Source organism: Odontomachus brunneus, unplaced genomic scaffold (genome assembly GCF_010583005.1).
Source record: "Odontomachus brunneus isolate Ranch 3 - 2012 unplaced genomic scaffold, Obru_v1 Obru_scaffold_106, whole genome shotgun sequence".
Classification (NCBI taxonomy): domain Eukaryota; kingdom Metazoa; phylum Arthropoda; class Insecta; order Hymenoptera; family Formicidae; genus Odontomachus; species Odontomachus brunneus.
In genome coordinates this window covers 506,198-528,762 of record NW_022639556.1, presented here as the reverse complement: position 1 = coordinate 528,762, position 22,565 = coordinate 506,198, and the positions used below count along the sequence as shown (strand labels likewise).

Here is a 22,565-nt window from a genome sequence, read left to right as displayed (position 1 = left end):
AAAATTCTTACATGCCATTTTCAAACGAAACATTAGTGTGAAAGGACTTTTGATCGTTTAAGCATAGTTGTGAAATCAACGTGACGAACAAACTTCCCACCAAACACAATGTTACATGTAATGTACATGTTAGTATTGTATGTACGTATATGTTAGTTGCAATTTCCTACTCAGCAATATAACTGTTATATAACATGCATGTTATATAACAATTATATTGCTGAGTAGGAAATTGTAATTAACATATACGTTACATGTAACATTAGGTTTGTCGAGTTGCTTGTACTATTCACACTTTTACACCTAATGCCCGTTGCACACTAGTGCACCTCATACAATATAAATTTTCCAAAATACGTTCTGAAGATGCTTTTAGGACGGAGGGATGTCATCAGAATATTTTTAGGACGTCCTTTGAAGATGTGAGCTGTCTGAAAATAGCTAATATCCAATAAGTTTATTTGCATTAATTGAACTTTTTACACTTTTACACTTAATTCTTTAGAGAGTGCACATTAATTCTTTAGAGGTTCTAAAAATGACGTCATGAGTTCCGTTCGTGTTACGAGTGTAATTGCAATTTTAATATACTTTTTACACTTGATCCCAAGCTAAAGTGAAAAGTGTATCAGAATTGCATTTACACTCGTAACATGAACGGAAAACATGACGCTATTTTTAAAACCTCTAAAGAATTAATGTGCACTAAGTGTGAAAGTGTAAAAAATTCAATTAATGTGAATAAACTTATTGGATATTAGCTATTTTCAGACAATTCACATTTTCAAAGGATGTCCTAAGAATATTCTGATGACGTCCCTCCGTCCTGAAAACGTCTTCAGAATATATTTTTGAAAATTTGTGTTGTTTGGAGTACACTAGTGTGCAACGGGCATTAAGTGTAAAAGTGTGAAAAGTACAAGCAACTTGAACAAACCTATTGTGTTTGCTGGGTTACTCTTTAACCTAACCCTAACCTAACTTTTCTCATGATTTTATCATGTCCATTTTACAGCTACTTATCAACTATTAAGGGAAAATTTTTTCGGAACATTTCGCAAGTATGCTCGAGCGATCTACTCAGTAAACATCAACTAACAATACCGTTATGTTAATGTGATAATATCCCACTTGGCGATGTGACTGTTGTATATACAACACGGATTATATCGTATTTATATCGTTAAGTTGGAAATTATAACATTGACGTTACGTGACGTTACTGATAGCCGATGTTTACTGGGTGAAATGTTCTCTCGTACAAATATCTTTTTATTGAGAATGGCACGCAAGAATTTTCAGCATGCTATTTCTCGCTTGTGACGTCACAATCCAACATGGCCGCGGCCCAGGAGTATTCAGGAGCCTCACACAGTCCAGATTTCCGAGATGTGTACGTGTGTGTGTGCACGAAAAACGACATGTCGCGCCGCGCCGCGTGACCGTAGGTAGACCCCGATAGAAAAGCTCTCTGGGCGCGCTTTTCGCCCTCCCGACAATATGAGCCATTCATGCCAATCAGCACATCCTCATTGCGCCCGTGCATGATTCTCATTACCTCAGCCCAATTGTTTCGCGAATTTAGCCGCGCGATCGCCCCGCGGCGCGCTCATTGTCGCGCGATGAACGCGCGTAAACGAGCGGCTACGCGTTAATTCGCCGTGACAAGCAGCTCGAGCGGCCAAACACGCCCGTGTGTCGATTCGCGCCGCGATTACGACCATAAAACGCGCGTGCTTGTGTGCGCGCGCGCGTCGTGGCTCCTTTAACCCACTTCGATCGCGTTACTCGCGCTGTTACGCTGAATTAAGCCGCTGATAAGCGTCGAAGATCGACCCTAACAGGCTTATAACGAAGTTCGTCGAAAATTGCATTACCACTGTAGGACACAATGTAGCGTGTACGGCGAGCGCCGGTTGCAGGCACAATGTTGCCAGACCGCGACAGAATAATTTCTCGACTCCTTCGCCGTCGCTTAAACGCCCGGCGTGCACACAACGGCCCTGTAAAAAATGCAGTCGATTCGCGGGGGGGGGAGGAAGGGCGATGGGAGGGAAGAAGGGGAAGAGTGCGATGTAACCTGACGGTTTCGAAAGAAAAAGACGTATAGAGAAAAAGAGAGAGAGAGAGAAAGGGAGAAGGGGGAGAACGAAAGCGGCAGGATTTCGGCAGTGTTTCGGCCGAGAAAGGCTCTTGGTGTTTTTCGCGAATCGAGCAGAACGGCGCAGGATGTGCACGCGGACGCCATGATGCACGTGTGCGCACGTGCACGTAGCGCCCACGCACACACGCGCAAACGGCTGCGGCCGTGCGTGGGGCGTAGGGATACACGCGTTGCGTTTCGGGCGTCGTCTGCTGGGGCACTACTTTCACGGCCGCCACACTCGCCGAGAGGAGAGACACACGACGCCGCGCGGACGAAGGATGAGAGCGAATTTTCAGGGCCGTGAGAGGAGGCGCACGCCGAGGCCGGACAAATGGATTGCACGGGGCGAACGAGCGAGCGGGCGATTCGCCGTTTCGTCGCACGAGTGGATGCAGGAATTCGCCCATTTCGCCGGTGACTTGCGTTCCTCTTCCTCGATGGAAGAAGGAGCAGCGCGACGGCTCAGCGAGCGCGCCCGAGTCGGTAATCACCATTGGTCATATCGACGCGAAATCATAATGATTCATACGAAATATTCAGATATACGTGTATATAAGCGGCTGAGTCATTTTGCCTTGTAAACACATTGCATCAGGAATATCCTTTCCTTGAAGTAGTTCTCGAATGTTCGTACGTTGCGACGACGTGCGGAAGGGAGGACGGGTATCGACGTTCTCTACGCATTCACTTCTCTCTCGACGAACGAAAAATAACCAACTCGACTGCCCGTGCGATTTTGGCGTGGCGTTTCGCGTGTATCGTCTCGAGGAACGTAAGATATCTCGCCGCCGATGAGGAAATAGGAGATTCCTCTTGTCGCATTCGCGTCGCAATGATTCACGAACGATAAAGGCGTACTCCTCCGACTCCATTGTTGCTTTACAGCGCCGTTATATCAGCTTTCAACCCTGTCGAAAATTCCAGGCCTATGAGTGAATAGCACCTTGTAATAGATAGCCAGCCTTATCGTGCGCATTATCTTAATTTGTGTTGGCCTCCGCCGCGCTTTCCACATCCCCGAACGTCTCCGAGAAAAGCGAGGACTCACGGTGGCTGCGCGGCGTCACGCCCAAAATTGCAATATAGACTGCGGTCCGCTGAGTCAGCCGCTGTAAAAACTCATTAAGGAGGAGCCCGTACGATTCGCTCGAGACGAGAAGGAGACTTCTGTCCACGAGACGAGCATGTCGACCGGTGGAACCCTACGTGCATTACGTTCTCCCCTTTCCTTCGATTATTCATAGGAACAATTGCATGGTCGCGTCATCAAGATCGGACGGCGCCTCGCAATATCGCTCGGTGCAATTTGTAATTACAGCGAGCGCGCGGCATCGAGCGTACATCCATCGCGCCGGGGATCGATAGTCCGGCTCGAAGTGCGGAGGCAGAGAGAAAGAGAGAGAGAGAGAAAGAGAAAGGGAAGGAGAGAGAGAGTCGGTATTTTCAAATTTTTAGGTTATAGTACGCGAGATATCTGTGGGACGCGGGTGGGGTAACGGAGATAGGACTAGACGGGAGGACTACTTCGCCGGGGCGAAGAATCGACGTGGCGCGACCCTCCGGCGCGGCACCTGCCGGGCTGCGCGCGCGTCCCGACACGGTGCGACGCGAACGTGGCAAATGACGGCGGGGAATTCGCGCGATTGGCCGAACGGCAGGGGCGCGCGGTTGCTAAGCAACGGCAACACCGCGCGCGCGTTACCGGCCGGCCGGCACAAGCGGAGCGGAGCAGCGGCTCTCTCGGCACAGTGGCGCAGAATCTCGGAGCAGAACGACGGCGGCTTCCGTGGAGTGCGTACGCTGCGATCGTAAACTACATACCGTGCGAAGCCGAGAGAGATTACTCACACGGGCACTTTCTCCCCCTCCTTTCTCTCTCTCTCTCTCTGTCTTCTGTCTTCTCTTTCTCTCTTTTCTCCTTCTCTGTATCTATCTCTCTCTCCGTTTCGTCCGTCGGTCGCTCCGCGAACGCAGACGGTAAACGCTCCCTTTCTTGACGTATCCCCGCCGCGCGGCATCCGGGCTACCTCTTCAGTCCCGCGGCAAAGGACGTCGCGAAAGCTCGGCGAGAGTTTCAGAGCGCCTGAGAGGAGGACGGCGTAAAGATGGCAGAGGACAAGAACGAGACCAGCCCGAGCGCCGAGGGCGAGAAGCCGCCACAGGAAACGACAGCGGCGACGCCGCCGCCGGCTAAGCCGGACAAGGAAGAGCCGACGAAGGAGTGTAAGGAGGACGAGAAGAAGGTCGAGGAGAATGGCGACGGCGAGAAGCCAAAGGAGAACGGCGAGGAGAAGCCCACGCCGGAGCCGAAGGACATGCGAGCGATCGTGCTCAACGGTTTCGGCGGTCTGAAAAGTGTCAAGGCCCTGAGGAAGCCGGAACCCACCCTTGGTGAGGGAGAGGTCCTCATACGCGTCAAAGCCTGGTGAGTAATTATTTGTATATTCAGGCTCCTTCTTTCGCGTCGACTTGCTACAAGCAAGCCGCCCCGAAAGCTGAAAGATCCACGTTATATGTGCGTTCAATGCTAGCGAGATACTTTCCTGTTTTTACCGGCCTGTTTTTAAGCCTGAACATTTTTGTATGTCTTTGTTCTGTCTCTACCAACGTCGACCGAACCTTAGTCAGTATTTAAACTCTATTTAGACAAAGACTTAAATTCCATTTAAGATTTCATTGAATGTCCAATAAGAATAATGGCCATTTATCTGAACAGAGCTTAAACTTAGATTAAGGTTTAATCGTCGATGGAAACGGGCATAACAGCAACAAGCTATGTTTTCCATTTAAAATGTGTCATTCCGCGGTGACCTTCTCGTAATACTTATGATTTGTACAATTGAAAGAAAAGGATACGAGAAACTGGCCATGTCGTCAGATGTGCGCACGAAAGTACGTGAAATTTTATTTATTTTTACGTTCTCCACACCGATATCCATTCTCTCGTATCGATACTCATGTTCTTATCGCGCTTTTGTCCGTGGCGTGTAAATAAAACTCGGGACCGCAGAGTCGTATTCGGAGTTAAACGAGCGGCGGGTATATCGACCTTCGGACCCTTCTCTCTCAACGGAAATACGTGCAGGGTGCGGCACGTCGCGGTTAGCCCTCCTCCGTGATGCACATTTTGGTACACACGCGTTGCTTTATATCGCGGAGCGCCGAGACGATCAGCATCGGGAGAATGAGACGACTTCCGTTCCATTGTCGGGCTCTATCAACGTTAATCCTCGAAAATGTTCGGCTTTCTGCTTTCCCACCGCGACAACTGTCGAATTCCTCGCGGGGGTATGCGGGTGGCGTGGCAGCAGGCACCGACTAATTAACCGAATGAAGGAAAATGAATGCGTTTAGTCGATCTACGTCGTCGCCTCGTCGGTTCGAAATTGTTGCGCGATTGAAAGGAAACTTTAGTAGCGCGAACACGCCAAGATCGTTTCTCTCTGTTCTCATCGCGAATGCCGAGCGGCGAGCACCGCTGTTAATCACTCGCGACGATAAACAGTCGGAAAAGTTGGCGATTAAAAAAGTTGGCGACGCTTAGTAATCGCTCGCGAGATACACTCGTGTCATTGGATCTCGCAGTGCAAAACAATCGCGTCGATAGCGATTCGTTAACGGCCGTTTTTTACGCTCCCGCGGAATTCGCAATTTCGCCCTGCCTTTTAACGTCCTTCTGCGTCCCGTCTCTTGCTTGCGCTCGTATATGTACCTGACTCTTTCTCTCTCTTTTTCTCAAATCAGTAATCGATTAATCAATTTCCGAAACTCGGGCGTCGCCGCCGGTTCATAAATCATGACGCTCTTGACCAGCTATTTATTAAGAGCGCGTCGCGACGCAACAAAAAAACCAGGAACATAACGCGAGAGTAGAGAAAAAGGAATATCACGACTTTCACGAATCGTTTGCGCCGTGTGCATCCTGAGCAAGAGAGAGAGAGAGAGATAGAGAGAGAGAGAGAGAGAGAGAGAGAGAGAGCTCTATCTCGACATAGCCGGCAGAGACGATGGTCTCGCGCACATGAGACGACACACGGGGCACATTGCGAGCGTCGGATTCGCTAAAGGCGCGCGGACCTTTTCACGCGTGAGTCACGTTTTATAAAAGCTATTGGGATTGATGAGAAAATAGCCCCCATAGAAAGATATCACGCTGCCAATGCCGGCACGAATAAATTTGTCTGCCCCGCTGCAGACGTTCGTTAAGCCGCGCGCACACGCGTTCCGCGGGACAGACACGGCTAAATAAAGTGTCGTTTCAGTCGTCATTTCGACGGTTACTGTGCGCGCGCGCGCGCGCATATGTATGCATTTATGTGTGTACGTGTACGAGTTAGCAACAAATTCTCAAACGCCGGGGTTAACAGTCTTCGTCGCGACGAAGTTCGGGCGGAGGTTTCTCCACGAGAACTGAGAGAAACAGAGAAAGGAGAGAGGCCCGCTTAATGAAGCGCAAATTTCTAATTTGAATCATAATTTGCGAACGCGTGCAGATACTCGCGCGACGCAGGCAAAGAAAGCGTGTTCAATTTACGATGACGTTCGCCGCGTGGCTTTTGTTATAATTGCATAAACAACAGCGCTCATCAGAGCGTTCCCGCGCCGAATTTGTCTTTGCCGTTGGCGGGGCCCCGAAGCTCTCTCCATTTTAGTCGAGCGCGCGTTTACGCATGTGAGCGTGAGCTCCACTCGAGTGTACACATATGCTCGCTCTTTGTGGCGAAAGGGTTATCCGTCGCAGGAAACGTCGAATTTAAGATGTCGCGCTCGAAAGTGGGAACGGTATTAAAAGCGCGTATATCGCCGCGCACTGGAGCGCCTAAACGACACGAAACGTTCCCCTTTTTTAAGTCACCGTACGACTCGTCGCTACGTTTTCTCACTTGATCTTATCGTAGAGACGACTTTCGAGCTAGGCGTTACTCACCGAAGGTAAGTAAATTCCTCTTCGAGATATGTTCGATAATGAATTGGACCGCGGCGGGGCAGGGAAGGGAGGGGAAAGAGAAGCTTCCGTGGAAGTTCAATTCGTCGCGTCGTCGGGAAATCGACCTCTCGGCTCCGTGCTCGCTCCAAGATTCACTTGCACGAGAGATGATCGCGCTCGCTTTCCCGGGATGCTTCTTTCGCGTATGTTTCTTCTCTTGATTGCTCGCGCAGAGTGTACGCTCGCTGGAGGAAACCGGACGATTGCTCCTGAATAAAACAATTCTTACGTTCGTGTCGGCGGAGAAACTGGTAGCGTGAAACCGGAGCGGTCCCAATGAACCGCCTTATTCTGTATATAATAGATACCTTTGACACAACACAACGTAAGGGCGGACGGAAAAGAGAGGGAACGTGAAAAGGGAGGAGAGGGAGGAGAGAGGGGGGCTCCCCGTGCGTAAAAGAGAAGAGAATCCGCCCCGATCCTTCGGGTAACTTAAACGCGAGTCCGAGAACACGGGATAACGTGCGTCCTCTCGTTTATTCGATCGCTTCTTCTTACTTTCTTCTTTTCTTTTTTTTTTCTCCTTCGACGAGCAACGAGGACGAATAAATACGGTATTGTTTCACCAGTTCACCCGTTATTGCGTAGCCTCTTTTTATGTCTCGCGAGTAGCCCTCTTTCCAAGGCGTCTCTGTAAGAAATTGGAAGCGGTAGGAGTGAGAGAGAGGGAGATAGAGAGAAAGAGAAAAAGAAGGAAGCGTGCGCGATGAAAGGCAAGTGGAAACGCCTTAAAGCACGGGAGAAAGAACGGGACGGGAGAAACGCGGAGATCACGGTGTGTATCGCGTCCGTTGAATGGTATCCGTTCAAAGTTTCCCATAACGCGATATTAAGACCTCATTAGCATGATAAACTCTCGACGGGACAGATACAATGGTGTCTTTCATTAAACGCGCTCCCGGCGAAAACGCGCGAGCTTTCGCCGCATAAGTTCCCGAATACGCCCGGAATTTCCGCGCCGTTCTATATCCACCCACATAAATCTCGCCGACCCGTTCGCCGCGCGTCTATTTATGCATAGACCATAGGCGTATATGTGGACTTAACTCCTGCATACGTTACACAATCGCGAAGCTACTGGGCGAGGGGCTGGGCGGTGCGGGAGAATTTTCCCTCGCGCGATTCTCCAGCGGGATTCTCGCGAGTTTGAGTTCCTGGGGTCCTTGGATTTTTAAGTCCTGCGATACCAGTCTTTGAGTCCGTGGCTTTTCAGATTCTCGGGCTCTTGGAATCTCAAGTTTCATTCTCGGGATTCCCCCTTCCCTCATTTTTGTTGGGTTTTCGAATACTTGAAGAGCCGTTTAATCGTGTTTACGATAACAACGTTGCTTTATCGAATTCCCTTCCTCATTTTCCCTTTTTCATCTTTGGTTTCCCATGTCGCGTTTATCTCGAGTGCACCGGCTTCAATGACGTTACGACTGTAATGGCGTTCGCGGGAAAATCGTAAAGTGTACAAGTGCCTCTTGCATCAGCTATTAACGTCAGGTCCAGATTTGAAGTGCGGACGCGCTCGTTGCATTATTGGCAATCCGTTCGACGATCACCGCCGGTGACGTCGAAGAAATTTCCAGCAGGTCGACTTATTATTAATTTTACACTCCCGTTCGCGCGATTTTACCGATAACTCATCTTGAAATATTGGATTTTGGGAGAGGAGGCGCGATTTGAAATTGCGAGTAAATTCGTCCCGCGATTTCCAAGTTTCTCGGTTACAAGCGATTACGTCGATTTCTGTGCGCACGCATTTACGTTGACATCCGCGTGCGTGCGGCGGTGGGAGGGAGGAAGGGAGGAGGGTAGAGGGTGTAGGAAATACGGGTGTGGTTCGATCAATACGGACATCCCATAGATCTATCGGTGCGTATGTAGCACCGGATGAATCACACGAAATTACCTCTCGTAATATACACCGTCTTTACATCGATCCAGAAAAATACTTCGACAACTCGGGGCGAAGTCACGCCCCGTCGTATCGTCGTTCGCATCAGCGCGACTAATTAATCTTTCAGTTACCGGTCTGCTCGCGAAACGACGTATCCTGGGCGTTGAACAGCTTTCGGCATTTGTGAGATACCGAATCGAAATTTTAATCCTTCCAACCCTAAACTTTTATTCAACGCCTACTTTGATACTTTGAAATCTATATTTTTCAATTTTTTTAAATCTTTTAAACCAGCTTTGCCGAAAGGCTCTTCTGCGAGTTGACAAGTGACATTTTGTACGTTTTCTGCCATTCAAAGGCGCTGAATGAGATTTCAGTTCTTATGTATAATATATACTTATCCTTTAGAACATAAAAATGTTACAAACACGTAAACGTTTAGGTCTAAAATAGAGCTAAAATTTTAATTTGAGATATACTTGAATCGAAATTTTGATCCTACTTTCGACTTTGATATTTTATTTAAGGTGTACTTTGAGCCTATATCAAACTCTTTTGATTCTATTTAGTCTACTAATTTTGTCAAAACAACCTCTATAAAACCTCATAGAAGCTATGAGTGGCATTTTGGACGTTTTCTGTCATTTAGAGACGCCAAGTACATACAGAAAAATTGCATTCATCTAAATATTATTTTCTTTAAGTATTTTATAAAAGCTTATATCTCTATAAATCTTTCATAACCATCAAATTTATTCAAAATATATTTCGAATTCTAAGTTTATCGTTTCATTCAAGAATATAAAATTAAAGTAAACATTCAGTTTACTTACTGCATAGAATTAAGCCGAACTTTCTTTAATAAGACTTTATAATACTCTGATAAAGAGTATAAATTCACTTCTTCTTTTGAGTATATGATAATATGCTTCTTTCAAATCTGTGAATATATTTTATGAATTTTATGAATATATTTTAAGACTATTAGCAAGAGAAAATATTCTTTGTTGTAGACATCTATTACTCAAAAAAAGGAAAGTAAACTGAATACTCATTTTTCTCAGCAGTGGAATAATATTTTTCTCTGTGTATTTCAGCTTCGTATATGTATTAAACATGCATTGAGATATCTCAGAATATATAGATGTTAGAAAATTCAAAGATCGAAAGTAGAACTAAAATTTCGACTCGGGGCGCGTTGCAAAATTCACATGGGTCGGTTTTCGCGTTTCTCCGCGCGGCATGCGGATTTCTCCCGTTACCATTGCGAAACGCGCGTCGTATCCGACGATCGTGTTCCGCTTGCATATTTGCAACGGCGCGTGCAATTTCGCGCTGAACAAATAGACGACAAATGGGCGCGTATTAATAGCCTTACGGAGGTCGACACACGATGACGTCTCATGGTAATTTTCGATAACGAAGCGAGTTTTGGGTTAATGGAAAAAAAAAAGAAAACAAGAAGGAAAGAGAAAAGAAATGCGACCGTCGCAATTGAGAGAATTTTTCATTGCGCGTGCATGAGCAATTCTGCGAGCGAAGAAGAAGAAGCCGATTAATCGCGTGCGTCGGGTTATCGTCTGTGTCTAGATTACGAAGTGTTTTCCATTCCTTTCCAGTCAATAAGCGCAATTAATGTGACGCGTTGGCTGGCACTTGCGTGTCGCCGGTATATTGATCCGTCGATCGCCGCATCACCGACGACATCGGATCCGCCGGATTTCTCGCGCGTGACGCATCGAGTCGACGGTCGCTTGCAGATCCGACGCATCATCCCCCGCATCATCCACGCCGGGAAAGTGGAGTAATTTGCACCAAGAGCCGGGCCGCGTGTCTCGCGTGTGGTGCTGGTCGAGTCGCACGTGAGGCCGCGAGAATTTACGTAATTCGACGGTTACAAGTTTTTCGCATCGCCGCTAATTCTATGGACATCGACCGAAATTCTGTTCGGAAACAGAATTATGCTCGGAAATCGGCTTTAATAAAATGAATTCATAATAATAATAATAATAATAATAATTTATAATAATAATTATTAAAGTGGAAATCTATATCCAGCAATCGATGGGCTGCGCACCTCAACGCTTGTCTTTTGTTAGCACTCTTCTATCTAATTTTGTGAAACGATAGCAAGGAGAAAGTAACAAGCTTTTGAAATTCTGCTTTTACAAATCAAAGAGTCGATTGTATGTGATACAACGTGGTAAAAAATGGTAAAAGTGAGTAATAAAAGTGAGTAATTTCAGTAGGTGTTCACCAACGAAATTGTATTGTAAATATTTCCTATATGGAACCTTATGAAAGAAAATTACATATAGCAGAAAAAGTGACATGAAATTTATGAATTTCATTTATTGTAGAAATGTGTAGGAAAATTGGCATACCTATATGGAGAGAGAATATTGTAGTAAACATTACAATATACAATTTTAATGCTCCGGAAATAGACTGGAATTATAATGAAAATTATAACAAAACATAGTAAACATAGTAATACATGTTACATGAACATAGTAAAAATTACAATAAATGTAAAAATTATCATGTTTATGGTTATTTTTACCACGTTTTATTATAATTTCCGTAATAGTACCAGCCTATTTCCGGACTACTAAAATTGTATTGTAATTTTTACTACAATATTCTCTCCGTGTACATCTATATTATTCATTAATCTGTATATTTCTTATTTCCTCGAGTCATACATTGAATGTACTCTCTAACATATTCAAGAGGGTAAAATTGTTAAGCTTTGATTTTTGCCTCGATGTCCATTCATTTCTTCATTTTGATGCACTGTATATCGTGAAGGTGTTCGCGAGCGCAAATGCGACGCCACTTTACAAACATCAGTGGCACGCTGACTCGTGTGACTCACAAAAACAATAGCGGTAAGGCTACTCGGATCCACAGCTGTTGTGTCTTACCGTTCGATATTATTTTTGTAGATCCGCTCCGGTCGTGCACTGCATCTACGTCGAAGCGAGGAACTCAGCTGTCAGCTGTTTTTAGTCTGATTCATTTATTTGTCGTCGCCTTATCTAGTACATTGCATTCCATAAAGATGAATTATTGCCGTTCTGCAAACATGTAACTTCGTCTTAAGACTTCGTTAGCATGTTCATCATTTTGAATGTATTTTATAATCGAAATCGAAAGAGAGCTAAACCGAATTCCACCTGTGCAAAATACCTCTCTTCGACTAAACGAACAAGCTGAACCGAAGAAAAGGAGCGAAACGTACACGCAGAAAAATATCATTTCAACGCTGAGAAAAGTGATTATTCGGTCTACTTTTCTCTTAAGCAATGATTATTTTCAACAAAGAATGTTTTCTTAATAATAGTCCTGAAATTTTCTCATTCACTGTAAATTTTAACATGAAACATTCACTGAAATTTTAACATGAAACATTCACTGTAAATTTTAGAAAAGCTCATTATCGCGTGCTCGAAGGAAGAATTGATTCTCTTTGCAAGAATATCATAAAACTTTATTGAGAAAAAAAAGTTGCTTCGATTCTACGTCGTAAGCAAACGGAATTTTTGTTTTCATTGATTGTATTCTTGGTTGAAATGCTAAACTTATTAAGATTCAGAAAGTATCTTGAATAAATTTGATGTTTATAGTGAACTTACGATAGCTTTACAGATATATCAACTTATGAAGTATTTGAAACAAGTAACTACATTGAATTTACTTCATTGAATTTACTTTACATTGAATTTTTTGTGCGTATGCGGGGACTTTTCTCGCTTCGACAGTGAAGCCTGTTGTTCTTGGTGCTGCACTGGAACTTCCTTTTCTCTTTAACACTAAATTATACACCGGATGAATTATTTAACGTTTTAGATTCTAAAATGTCTCTGTTATTTCTCACATTAGAGAGAGATGCGTAAGGAACAAATTGTGTGGCTGCTCGACAGGTCAACTCAATATTTATCCTCTGCCAATCACGCAATTAATTCCTTAGGCATATTTTTCTCCAATACATTTCAAAATCTAACGTTAAGTGGCTCATCCTGTACTCGATTTACTCTAAAGACAAACAGACTCAGTTGAATTAAAAGGCACATACCTTAGAAGCGCATCAACGGATCTCTCATCTCGCAGCTGATATTCTCGCATGTGTAACTAATCCATGCCTTAATCTCTCCTTACCGACGTCAGTCTTCCACTCGAACTTCCCTCCCTCTCATTCTCCATCCTCCTCTTTCGTCGTTAACATCCGCTTTGATTGCGATCCGTTTCGCGCGAGTCACCGTCTATACTGTATAGTAATCCGTTGCCATTCAGCCGCTTACACGTACACCCACCTAGAGCTCGCGAGACGGCCTCTCCTTATGCCTTTCCTCCTCGCCGAGGACGATAAGTAACGACAAAGAGCTGCCGTATCGGAATCCCCATACGAAAACAATTGATAAACTCCGTTGCTCTCTCGCGCGGGGCTCACCGGGGTCATCTGTCTCGTGTGCGTGCGCGCAGCCGTAATCGTCCGCGTATTTTCTGCCCCGCCGCGAGCTCGTATTTTTCCACTCCCTTCGCTCGCGAACTTAACCTTCGCCGCATTTCCTTCGTTTGTTTTTCGAAGGCGACCGTCGCGCGTGCCATTTCACCGGCGAATGGAATTTCTGTCGGGCACTACCCTCCACCACCCACCCTCCGTGAACAGTCACTCAAAAGAAAGAACTCGAGATGCTATTTCCTGTAATCTCGTATTCTGGACAAAAACTTGTTTAGCACTAGAAGGAGCCAATTTGGCTCCTCGCAAAATTTAAATAGCTATAACTTTTTTCAATTTCTCTTCCATGTAATAACTCCTTGTGATTTTTCATCATAATCTTAATTTTGATAAATAAAAAATTCAATTACACAAGATGGTGTGTTGAATTTTTATTTAATTGTTTACATAGAAGGACCGTTGGAACCAATTTGGCTCCCTTATTTCTGATATTGCATTCACATATGTTTTTCACATATGATTTTATCAACAAGTTTTATGACTTTAAACAGATAAATAAATATTTTATATATATGTTATATATTTTTATACATATATTTGTTTAAAGTCGTAAAAATTATTAATAAAATCGTAAAACATATGTTAATGCAATATCAGAAATAAGGGAGCCAAATTGGCTTCAATGGTCCTTCTAAGCAGACAATTAAATAAAAATTTAACACACCATCTTGCGTAATTAAATTTTTTATTTATCAAAATTAAGATTATGATGAAAAGTCACAAGAGGTTATCATGGAAGAGAAATTGAAAAAGTTATAGCTAAAGTTATAGTTAAAGTTATATTTGAATTTTACGAGGAGCCAAATTGGCTACTTTGGTCCTTCTAATGTTAATGAAGAGGAATAATATTGCACTTGAAAGATTTTCTTTTCGTTCTTAAAACAATTTTCTTGAGAACATATGTGTCTGACAATTCGTTATGCAGCCACGGTGTGCAGGTAGTACCCAGCACTGAACTGAACACAAAATTTCTCCATCATTTCGCAAATAACCACGTAAAATTTAGATTATTGATAAAGGAAGATCAATTAAAGATCACGCTCGATACAGTAGATGAGCTGTGATGAGCTCTGTGTAGCTGGCACCCCTAAATGCGAATTTTTGAAAAACGAAAATAAAATTCGTTTGTTCATCGTTAGTCCACGTTAGTCTAACCAAAAATTTCATTTGTCCACTTCTGTAAACAAAGTTATAAAAAAAAATTTTACACCCCTATGACAAAATATCTTTACACTGTAAAAAATTTTGCGTACACAATACATAAACAAATGTTCCAAAAAGTCCACTCTAAATTTTGTATCGAAAATAACTCATTCATATGTTCATTCGTGTCTTATTTGTATTATATACCAATCTATACATAATGTAAATAACATACGAATAAACATATGAATAAACATATGAATGAATTATTTTCGACATAAAATTTAGAGTGGGCTTTTTGAAACATTTACAATTAACATTGTTTACGTATTGTGTACGCAAGATCTTTTACAATGTAATTTCTTAACAGCATATGTTTGTCCACGATTTGTTCATGTTTGTCCACCAACTATTTTAGTTTATTCATTCTCCAAAATAAAGTTCTAACCAAAATAAAAAATTGAAAACACGTGAAGTTGACGCCCCCAAATGCGATTTTTTATCAAAATTAGACAACATTCGTTTGTCCAGTCGTGGTTTTTGTTTGTTCAAACATCGTTTTCGTTTGTTCACTCCGCAGAATAGAGTAATTTTCAAAAAGAAAGATAAAAAATCGACAATGTTCTTCTGCGGTTAACGACCTTTATTTTGCGAATATCGATAAAACGATGCTTGGACAAACGAAAACCACAAGTAGACAAACTATTCTAGTCGTCAGAATGCGCAAAATAAAGGTCGTCGACCGCAGAAGATCATTGTCGATTTTTTATCTTTCTTTTTGAGAATTACTCTATTCCGCGGAGTGGACAAACGAATGTCGTCTGATTTTTTTAAAAAATCGCATTTGAAGATCCGTTCAATTTCTTATTTTAGTTAGAACTTTTTTTGGAGAATGGATAAACTAAAATAGTTGGTGGACAAACATGGACAAATCGTGGACAAACGTATGCTGCTAAGAAATTAAAGATATTTTGTCATAGGGGTGTTGATGCAAAAAAAATTCTTTTTTAAACTTTGTTTATAAAGGTGGACAAATGAAATTTTTGTTTGGATTAACGTGGATTAACCATGGACAAACAAAATTTATTTTTGTTTTTCAAAAATTCGCACTTGGGGATGCCAGCTACACAGAGCTGCTGTGATGGCGATGTTTGCCGTCGTGTGCCGTCTTGTTGCACTTCAGATCAAACTGAACAAAAAGATCTCTAGTTTGCAAATAACCACGTAGATTCTTGGTTATTAATTAGAGAACATCGGTGTATGATTGTCCGCGATAATGCACGAATCTTCTTTAATTGATAACTAAACGCGGTTATTTGCAAAATGATAGAGGAATTTTTTGTTCATTGTCCCTTATAGAAATATCATACTAAGAATCATTGATAATTACTTATTATCCACTTATTATTTTTAATACTGAAAATAAGTAATTATCAATGATTCTTAGTATAATATTTCTATCTGTACAAGCACAGATGACACCAGACGTCGTCATCATAGTTCATCCGCCGCACAGTGGGGACAAATAGAAATTTACTGTTTAAAAATCGCTAGAGGCCACAATTTTATAGCAATCGGGATGAATTTTTTCTTAATTAAACGTTAATCAATGTAAAAAAAACTGTCGAGCTCGATATTTTTTAAAATTCTTCTAAATGTCGCAATATTAATAAGAATTTGTAAAAAATTATCAAAAAATTATCATTTTATGAGCCACTCCAATTGAGAAACTTTCCATCTTTTCGCTGCACAATACAGTGTATTAAGGTTTTCAGCATCGCTGATTACGAATTTGATATAAAAATCAGAATTTGGCGGTTGACAACTGCTAATCTTCTGTCAACATAAACAAAATCATTATGTTTTAACACAGTATATATGTTGCAATAGGATATACAAAGTCGTTCAACATAAATGTAAAGTCAATATTAAGATCTGGTATTTATCTGTAAATCCCATAGCTGATATGAAAAAAATGTTTCTGTGAAAATGTGTCACTGTAGGTTATATTAGGTTTAGGTTGCTGAATACGAACTTAATTCTTATTAATATTGCAACATTTAGAAAAATTAAAAAAAAAATCGGGTTGGACAGTTTTTAACTACATTGATTAACGTTTAATTAAAAAAAAAAATCATCCCGATTGCTATAAAATTGTGGTTTCTAAAGATTTTTGAACAGTAAATTTCTATTTGTCCCCACTGTGCACCGTATCGCGCGTGATTATTCACCTATTTTCTTTGGTGAATAATTTAAAATTTTACGTGATTGTTTGCGAAATGAGGAATTTTGTGTTCAGTTCGACGAGTTCTACACTGCGGTTGCACAATTAGTCGTCGGACCCTCTATATAAGAGAATTTCGCTAGAGGTGACATCACATTTTTTGAAGGATGTGTGTGTTCACCTCATTATAAGTAGATTTGTGACAGATTCCTCGATCCGCGTGCAATTAATTTATCTCGATTGACGTCTCGTGCATCTTGCGATTTTCGTATGGCTGAGCGCGCAAAATTGCCGGACGCGATTGCGTCCTGGTTCTTACCATGATTGTTTACGAGCTCCTCGCGTAACGTCGTATTGCACTCCCACGTTGAAAATTTAGGTTAATGAAATCAGAGTCCGGCTTATCTCGAATAATGAAACGAACGCCGCCGGCGCGGGAGATATTGACGTTGCAACCCGCGTCGTCTGTCCGCCCCGCGACTTTGCGAGGTAAATCGCGAGACCAGCGCGTGAAGAGCGTCGTGCGCGCGTAATATTCCGTCACTCTATTTATAACCCTTCGTACCCCGCGCTACATAATTCATACGCGCGTTCTCGTCAATTCGCGTCTCGGCTCAGTACGGGCTAAATGCGAGTTTGCATTTATTCATCTCCTGTTCTTTTTTCTGCCCCCTTTATTCAATTTTCCCGGTCTACCGCCGGGATGAAATGTTTTCGCGAGACTACACCCTTGACGGGAGAACAATTCGCAGCGGTTCCGCGCGCTGTCCTGAGATAAGGCGACGCTTAACCGGCTTTGATATCGCACGTTAATGCGTCCGCGCGTGTGTGCTCTCGTGTGTACGTTCGCGGAGTTTTGTGCGCGAGTTTTTCCGACACGCATAGAAAATACCGCTGGCGGCGGCGACGTGTACTTTCACTCGTCGCCGATCGAGTCACGCGAGATTCGTGCACTTGATTTCGTCCTGCGGTTATAGCTTTGCAGGCGCCTCGATGTCTTCCCCGACGATCGATTGACGTGCGCCGTGCTCGTGTGTATCCACACACGGATGAGCCGCGCTCTCGCGATCGTGACGGCGGTGGAAACGTGCGGTTAAAGGCCGGCTGGTGTCTGGTCCTCCTACCTGCGCTACGCCCGCATACAGGGTGTTCCCGTCGAATTCGCCCCTTTGACCCTCCACCTACAGTCGTATCTTTGAGACTTGAGTATCAATTATCTCTCCCCCCTCTGGATACTCTTATGGACGTTCTTATTGTTTTGCTTTATAAATACGAATATTTAAATTAAATATGGAATGTACAGTACTCGTGAAAAGACCTTAAACTTTTTATCAATATGTATGTATATATTCAATATATGTATATAATTTCCGGTTTTGAAAATTTAGGTATTCGTATTTAGAGATCAAGGCAATAAAAATGTTCAAGATTGAACACTGGAAGAAAAAATGTTTGAAATAAGAAATATTTATTTGGTGGATACTAATAATATATTTACTTGTGCTGATATACATATCTTTACATTAAGAAGACATTTATTTTAAATGAGTAATTTTTCTAAAAATATATATTTTTCTAAAACCATCACTTTTCATGGAAACAATTGTTTATTCTATTTAAGCAGAGAAATGCAAATTTAAATAAATATGTTATTAATGCCCACTGAAAATAAATATTTTTTTTATTTTTTTTCCCAATGTACGTATCTGGGCATCGCGGCACTTTTATCTCACAGTATAATCTAGATTTATCAGGCTTTCATAACTTTGTCGAAAAATAATAATTTTGGACGTATTTTTTCCCGGAGAAAAACCTCAGATATAAGATAATAATGTAATAAAATAAAATTTGCAAATATTTGCACTATATTGGAGTTTTCCTGTACTCTGCACGAAATTTGATGAGCGATCGAATATTCATTCGGGTTACTCTCATAGAGACCCAACATTGTACGCGAAGGGTCAACATTACGTTGACATTTACGTCAGCAGCAAACACGGTTCAGAATCGCACTGGTCGAAAATGGGCAAGCCGAGTCTGACTAACGAAATCGCAAGGACGCAATGTTTCTTGGCGCGTGATGAATTTTATTGAGTCGAGTTTCTTTACCTCGAACGACTCATGGATGTGAGAAATAACTGGTGCGTTTAATCGAAGGGGCGAAGTTACCAAGAAACGTGAGGAGTCATCAGCGGTAAATAGCAAGTTTCCAACGTACATTCCCGACGTGTGTGTCAACGCGTGAAACTCGATGTCGAGACGAAACGCGACGTGCATTCGCCACTATCAAAAGCAATAGATTCTGTGCCAATATCCGCACAATCAGTACATATCGTATACATTTTTCACATCGTCCAGTTGTTTCTTACGTTCATGCGAGCACGTTCACTGGGAGACACCTTGTACACTTGCGTGTTTCTGCGTGTCCCTCCGCGCCAACTGCTTTGTGTGACCCTGGGGTGCGTTGCATGTCGTCGTCGCTGTCGTCGTCGTCGTCGACGTCGACGTAGTCCACCCGTTCAATTGCCTCTCTTGCCAAGAATGGAGAAAATTATTCCCCTCAATTCGACGCAATTTAAAGGAATTAAGCGATCGCAAACCGGGAGCCGCAAGTAACCGCGCTGTAACTCCTGAACCTTTTCCTTGTCCTTGTGCCTGCGAGCCTTTTCAGGCCCACCAAATAAGACCGAATCGTCGAGAACGGCGGCCATCCCGGTTCCCACGACGAAATCCCCGTAAGAATCGAGGGAACGCGCAGCTCTGTCCTTTTCAGGTCGGCTGAAAGCGACCTAATCTATTTTTTGAATCAGCAATCGTTCTCGCGCGATCGCGACGTTAACACCGAATTAAGGGACGTTGAGGGGAATGAACCAGCAAATCTTCTCCTTCCGGTAAAATTGTACGTTACTTATACATACTGTAGCTGGCAAAAACTCTTGTTAAATCAATAGAACTGGTCAACAGTGGCGTGATTGAGGCTAATCTTCTTGATTCAATAGCGCGATGTTGTAACTAATACTTGAGTTTATTGAAACAACATATGATGTTATCGTTTGAATAACTCGAGTATTAGTTTCAGTAACACTGCTATTGAATCAAGATCTGTTCCAACTATGGCGCGCTGTTGATCAATTCTATTGACTCGACAGTATTTTCTTTTTCGTGTGACAATCGATTGCCTTGTTGCTAATTATTATACATTGTCATTACATCATTTACCCGCCGTTCACGTTTGCTATGCATTATACACGTGTTATGACACTGTGCTTCGGGAGGGACGAAGGGGGTTAACGACGGCGCGCAGAAATTCTGCTGGTGGCCGGAACGGACCGTTTTTCTCGCGGCGATCGCAGCTCATGGGGCCGGACGGCGCGCGTACTCCGAGCGGAAGGAGCGGAAACGACCCTAAGTATGACAAATTGTGAAAGTAATGGACAGTAATGTGTGTCTTACGGTGGACGGGAGCGTCTCGCGTGACGCGATCGGCTCTAAATCACGCGCGTTATCTGTGGCAACGACAAACGACGATAATGCCAAGCGGCGCGTCGCGGCCGGTATTTCATTATGTTAAATCAGAGAACTGGTCGGCCACCATCGCCGCCGTTGTCGTCGTTGTCGTCGCATTATCTTTGTGGGTCGGAATTTGTTTTCGTCCAGTTGTGCTTTATTACGTTTAACTGTCGCGTTCGCGCTCAACGAGTTTGCATTAGCGGCTGATACAGTCGGCCGGTCGCAACGTCGTCGGCGCTCCGCCCCGGCGACGCTCCAACGTCGCCCTAACGTCGGCCATTCGTTCCTCATGACGGGACACTGTTCTAACATATGTGGAATTTTCGTGCCAAAAAACGCGTCCAGCAGGAGTTGTTGCATTACATTTAAGATAACATCCGACTGTTTCCTCTACACTGAAAAAAATACCTAAAAATTAACAAATATTTCTTAGGTTCAAAATTCTTTTTATTTAAGTAAATATATTAATGGCACTCACCTAAGAAATATTTATTAATTTTTAAATATTTTTTTTCTCAGTGTACCGTTCTTCTGCACGGAGAGAATTTTATAGTAAAGATTGCTATAGGATTTTATAACCGAGAAATAGATTAATTCTGCGATGAATAAGTATCCTAATTTCATATGTGCTACGAAAAAGTTGGTTGTTTCTACACACAGAAAAATGCATATTACATTCAAGTAAATTACAATTACTTGTTTCAAGTATTTCACAAGTTTATATATCCGCAAATTTATCATATAAGCATTACAAATTTATCGGAAACACATTTTATCAATCGTAACAAGTTTGGCACTTTAATCAGGAATATTAAATAAAAATAAAAATTCGGTTTGCTTATTACATAGTCACGAACCAAATTTTCTTTAATAAAATATTATAATATTCAGGTAAAGAAAAAAAAAAATATATATATAAATTCTTTTTTTGAGTCTATATAATGTGTTTTTTTGGAATTTATAAAATATATTTTAAGACTATTATCAAGAAAATATACCGAGAAAAAAGTACTTGAAAATGCATTTGTGGAATATAAGGTTTATTTCTGCGAGATAAAATTGATTTCTCTGAAATAAAGTTTATTTCTGTAAATATACTTTATATCCTATAAGTAAATTTTCAAATGGTTTTTTCTCAGTGTACTAGAAACATAGTAGAATGGAAAGAAATTTATGTGAAGGAAACTATAATATATTTTTTCCATGCGTGCTTTCCTTTCGATGCTTCGTTTACTACCTGCAGTTTGATTACACCGTTAGGCACTATCGTTACCTGCGGACGCTGGTTTACATTCACGTTATAGTTGCCTTAAACTGTGTAGATCCTGTCACTTTGAAACTTGAAGGGATAAGTGGAAGTATTCCCATGTAATTGCGCAACACTGCATTTTGTCGGAGACGCTTATGAGTGCATCAGACGACACTTATTTCGGTTTTCACGGCATTTTAACCGCTAATTTTAAACCCGACGGAATTTTTAACACGTCGCGCCTTGCGGACGACGTGAACACGCGGATGGATAAGCGTGCCGTCGCAGACTCGCGAATATTCCGCGGCGGCAGACGGGATTTAATGGAATCGGTTTAATACGCGCGTGCGAGAGCGCAACAACGGCGCGTCGATTGGCGTTCTCGGACGTTTGTGTACACTACCTGTCAATAAGTCGCACAATAGAATCATCGTGCATTTCTACTCGTTTCAACTGAATTCAATTCGTCCTTCAAAACGCCGGGAGAAGCGTGCGGACATGCGGTTATCCGACTCTCAGCCTTGGTAAATGATGCATTGAAAAAGAATGTTTAGTAGTTGTAACTATAGTCACACAGAGAAATGATTATTATAAATTATGGTAAAATATCTTTTTATTAAATTCTACTATAATATATTTTAATAAAAATTTGATAATTAATGATAATAATCTTATACATGCATGTCACTACTACTATATTTTATTGCAAAAAATATGGTTGAAGCCAAAAATAACTTTAATCTAAGCAAAAATCTAATTTTAGATAGTTCAACAGTTTTTTTCTCTCAGTGTGCACGCGACATATCGCGTATACGTTTATTAAATGTGTGATCCAATTCGCGCGTGCTGTCGCGGGTCTACGTGACTTCGCATATAACGACTTGTACTCGAACCTG

The 22,565-nt window shown here is 42.4% G+C and overlaps 1 protein-coding gene across 2 annotated transcripts in view; it reads left to right on the top strand.

The window, feature by feature from the left end:
• The first annotated feature begins 3,784 nt into the window (after positions 1-3,784).
• LOC116849111 (synaptic vesicle membrane protein VAT-1 homolog-like) overlaps positions 3,785-22,565 on the top strand; it is a 33,131-nt gene continuing 14,350 nt past the window's right edge. Inside the window, exons 1-2 of one of the 2 annotated variants that reach the window (XM_032825937.1) lie at positions 3,785-3,937; positions 4,182-4,571. In XM_032825937.1, coding sequence (XP_032681828.1) covers positions 4,252-4,571 — 320 coding nt within the window. In that variant the 5' untranslated portion in view covers positions 3,785-3,937; positions 4,182-4,251. Of the gene's footprint in view, positions 4,572-22,565 lie in introns of both variants that reach the window. The other variant, XM_032825936.1, reaches the window with a different exon arrangement.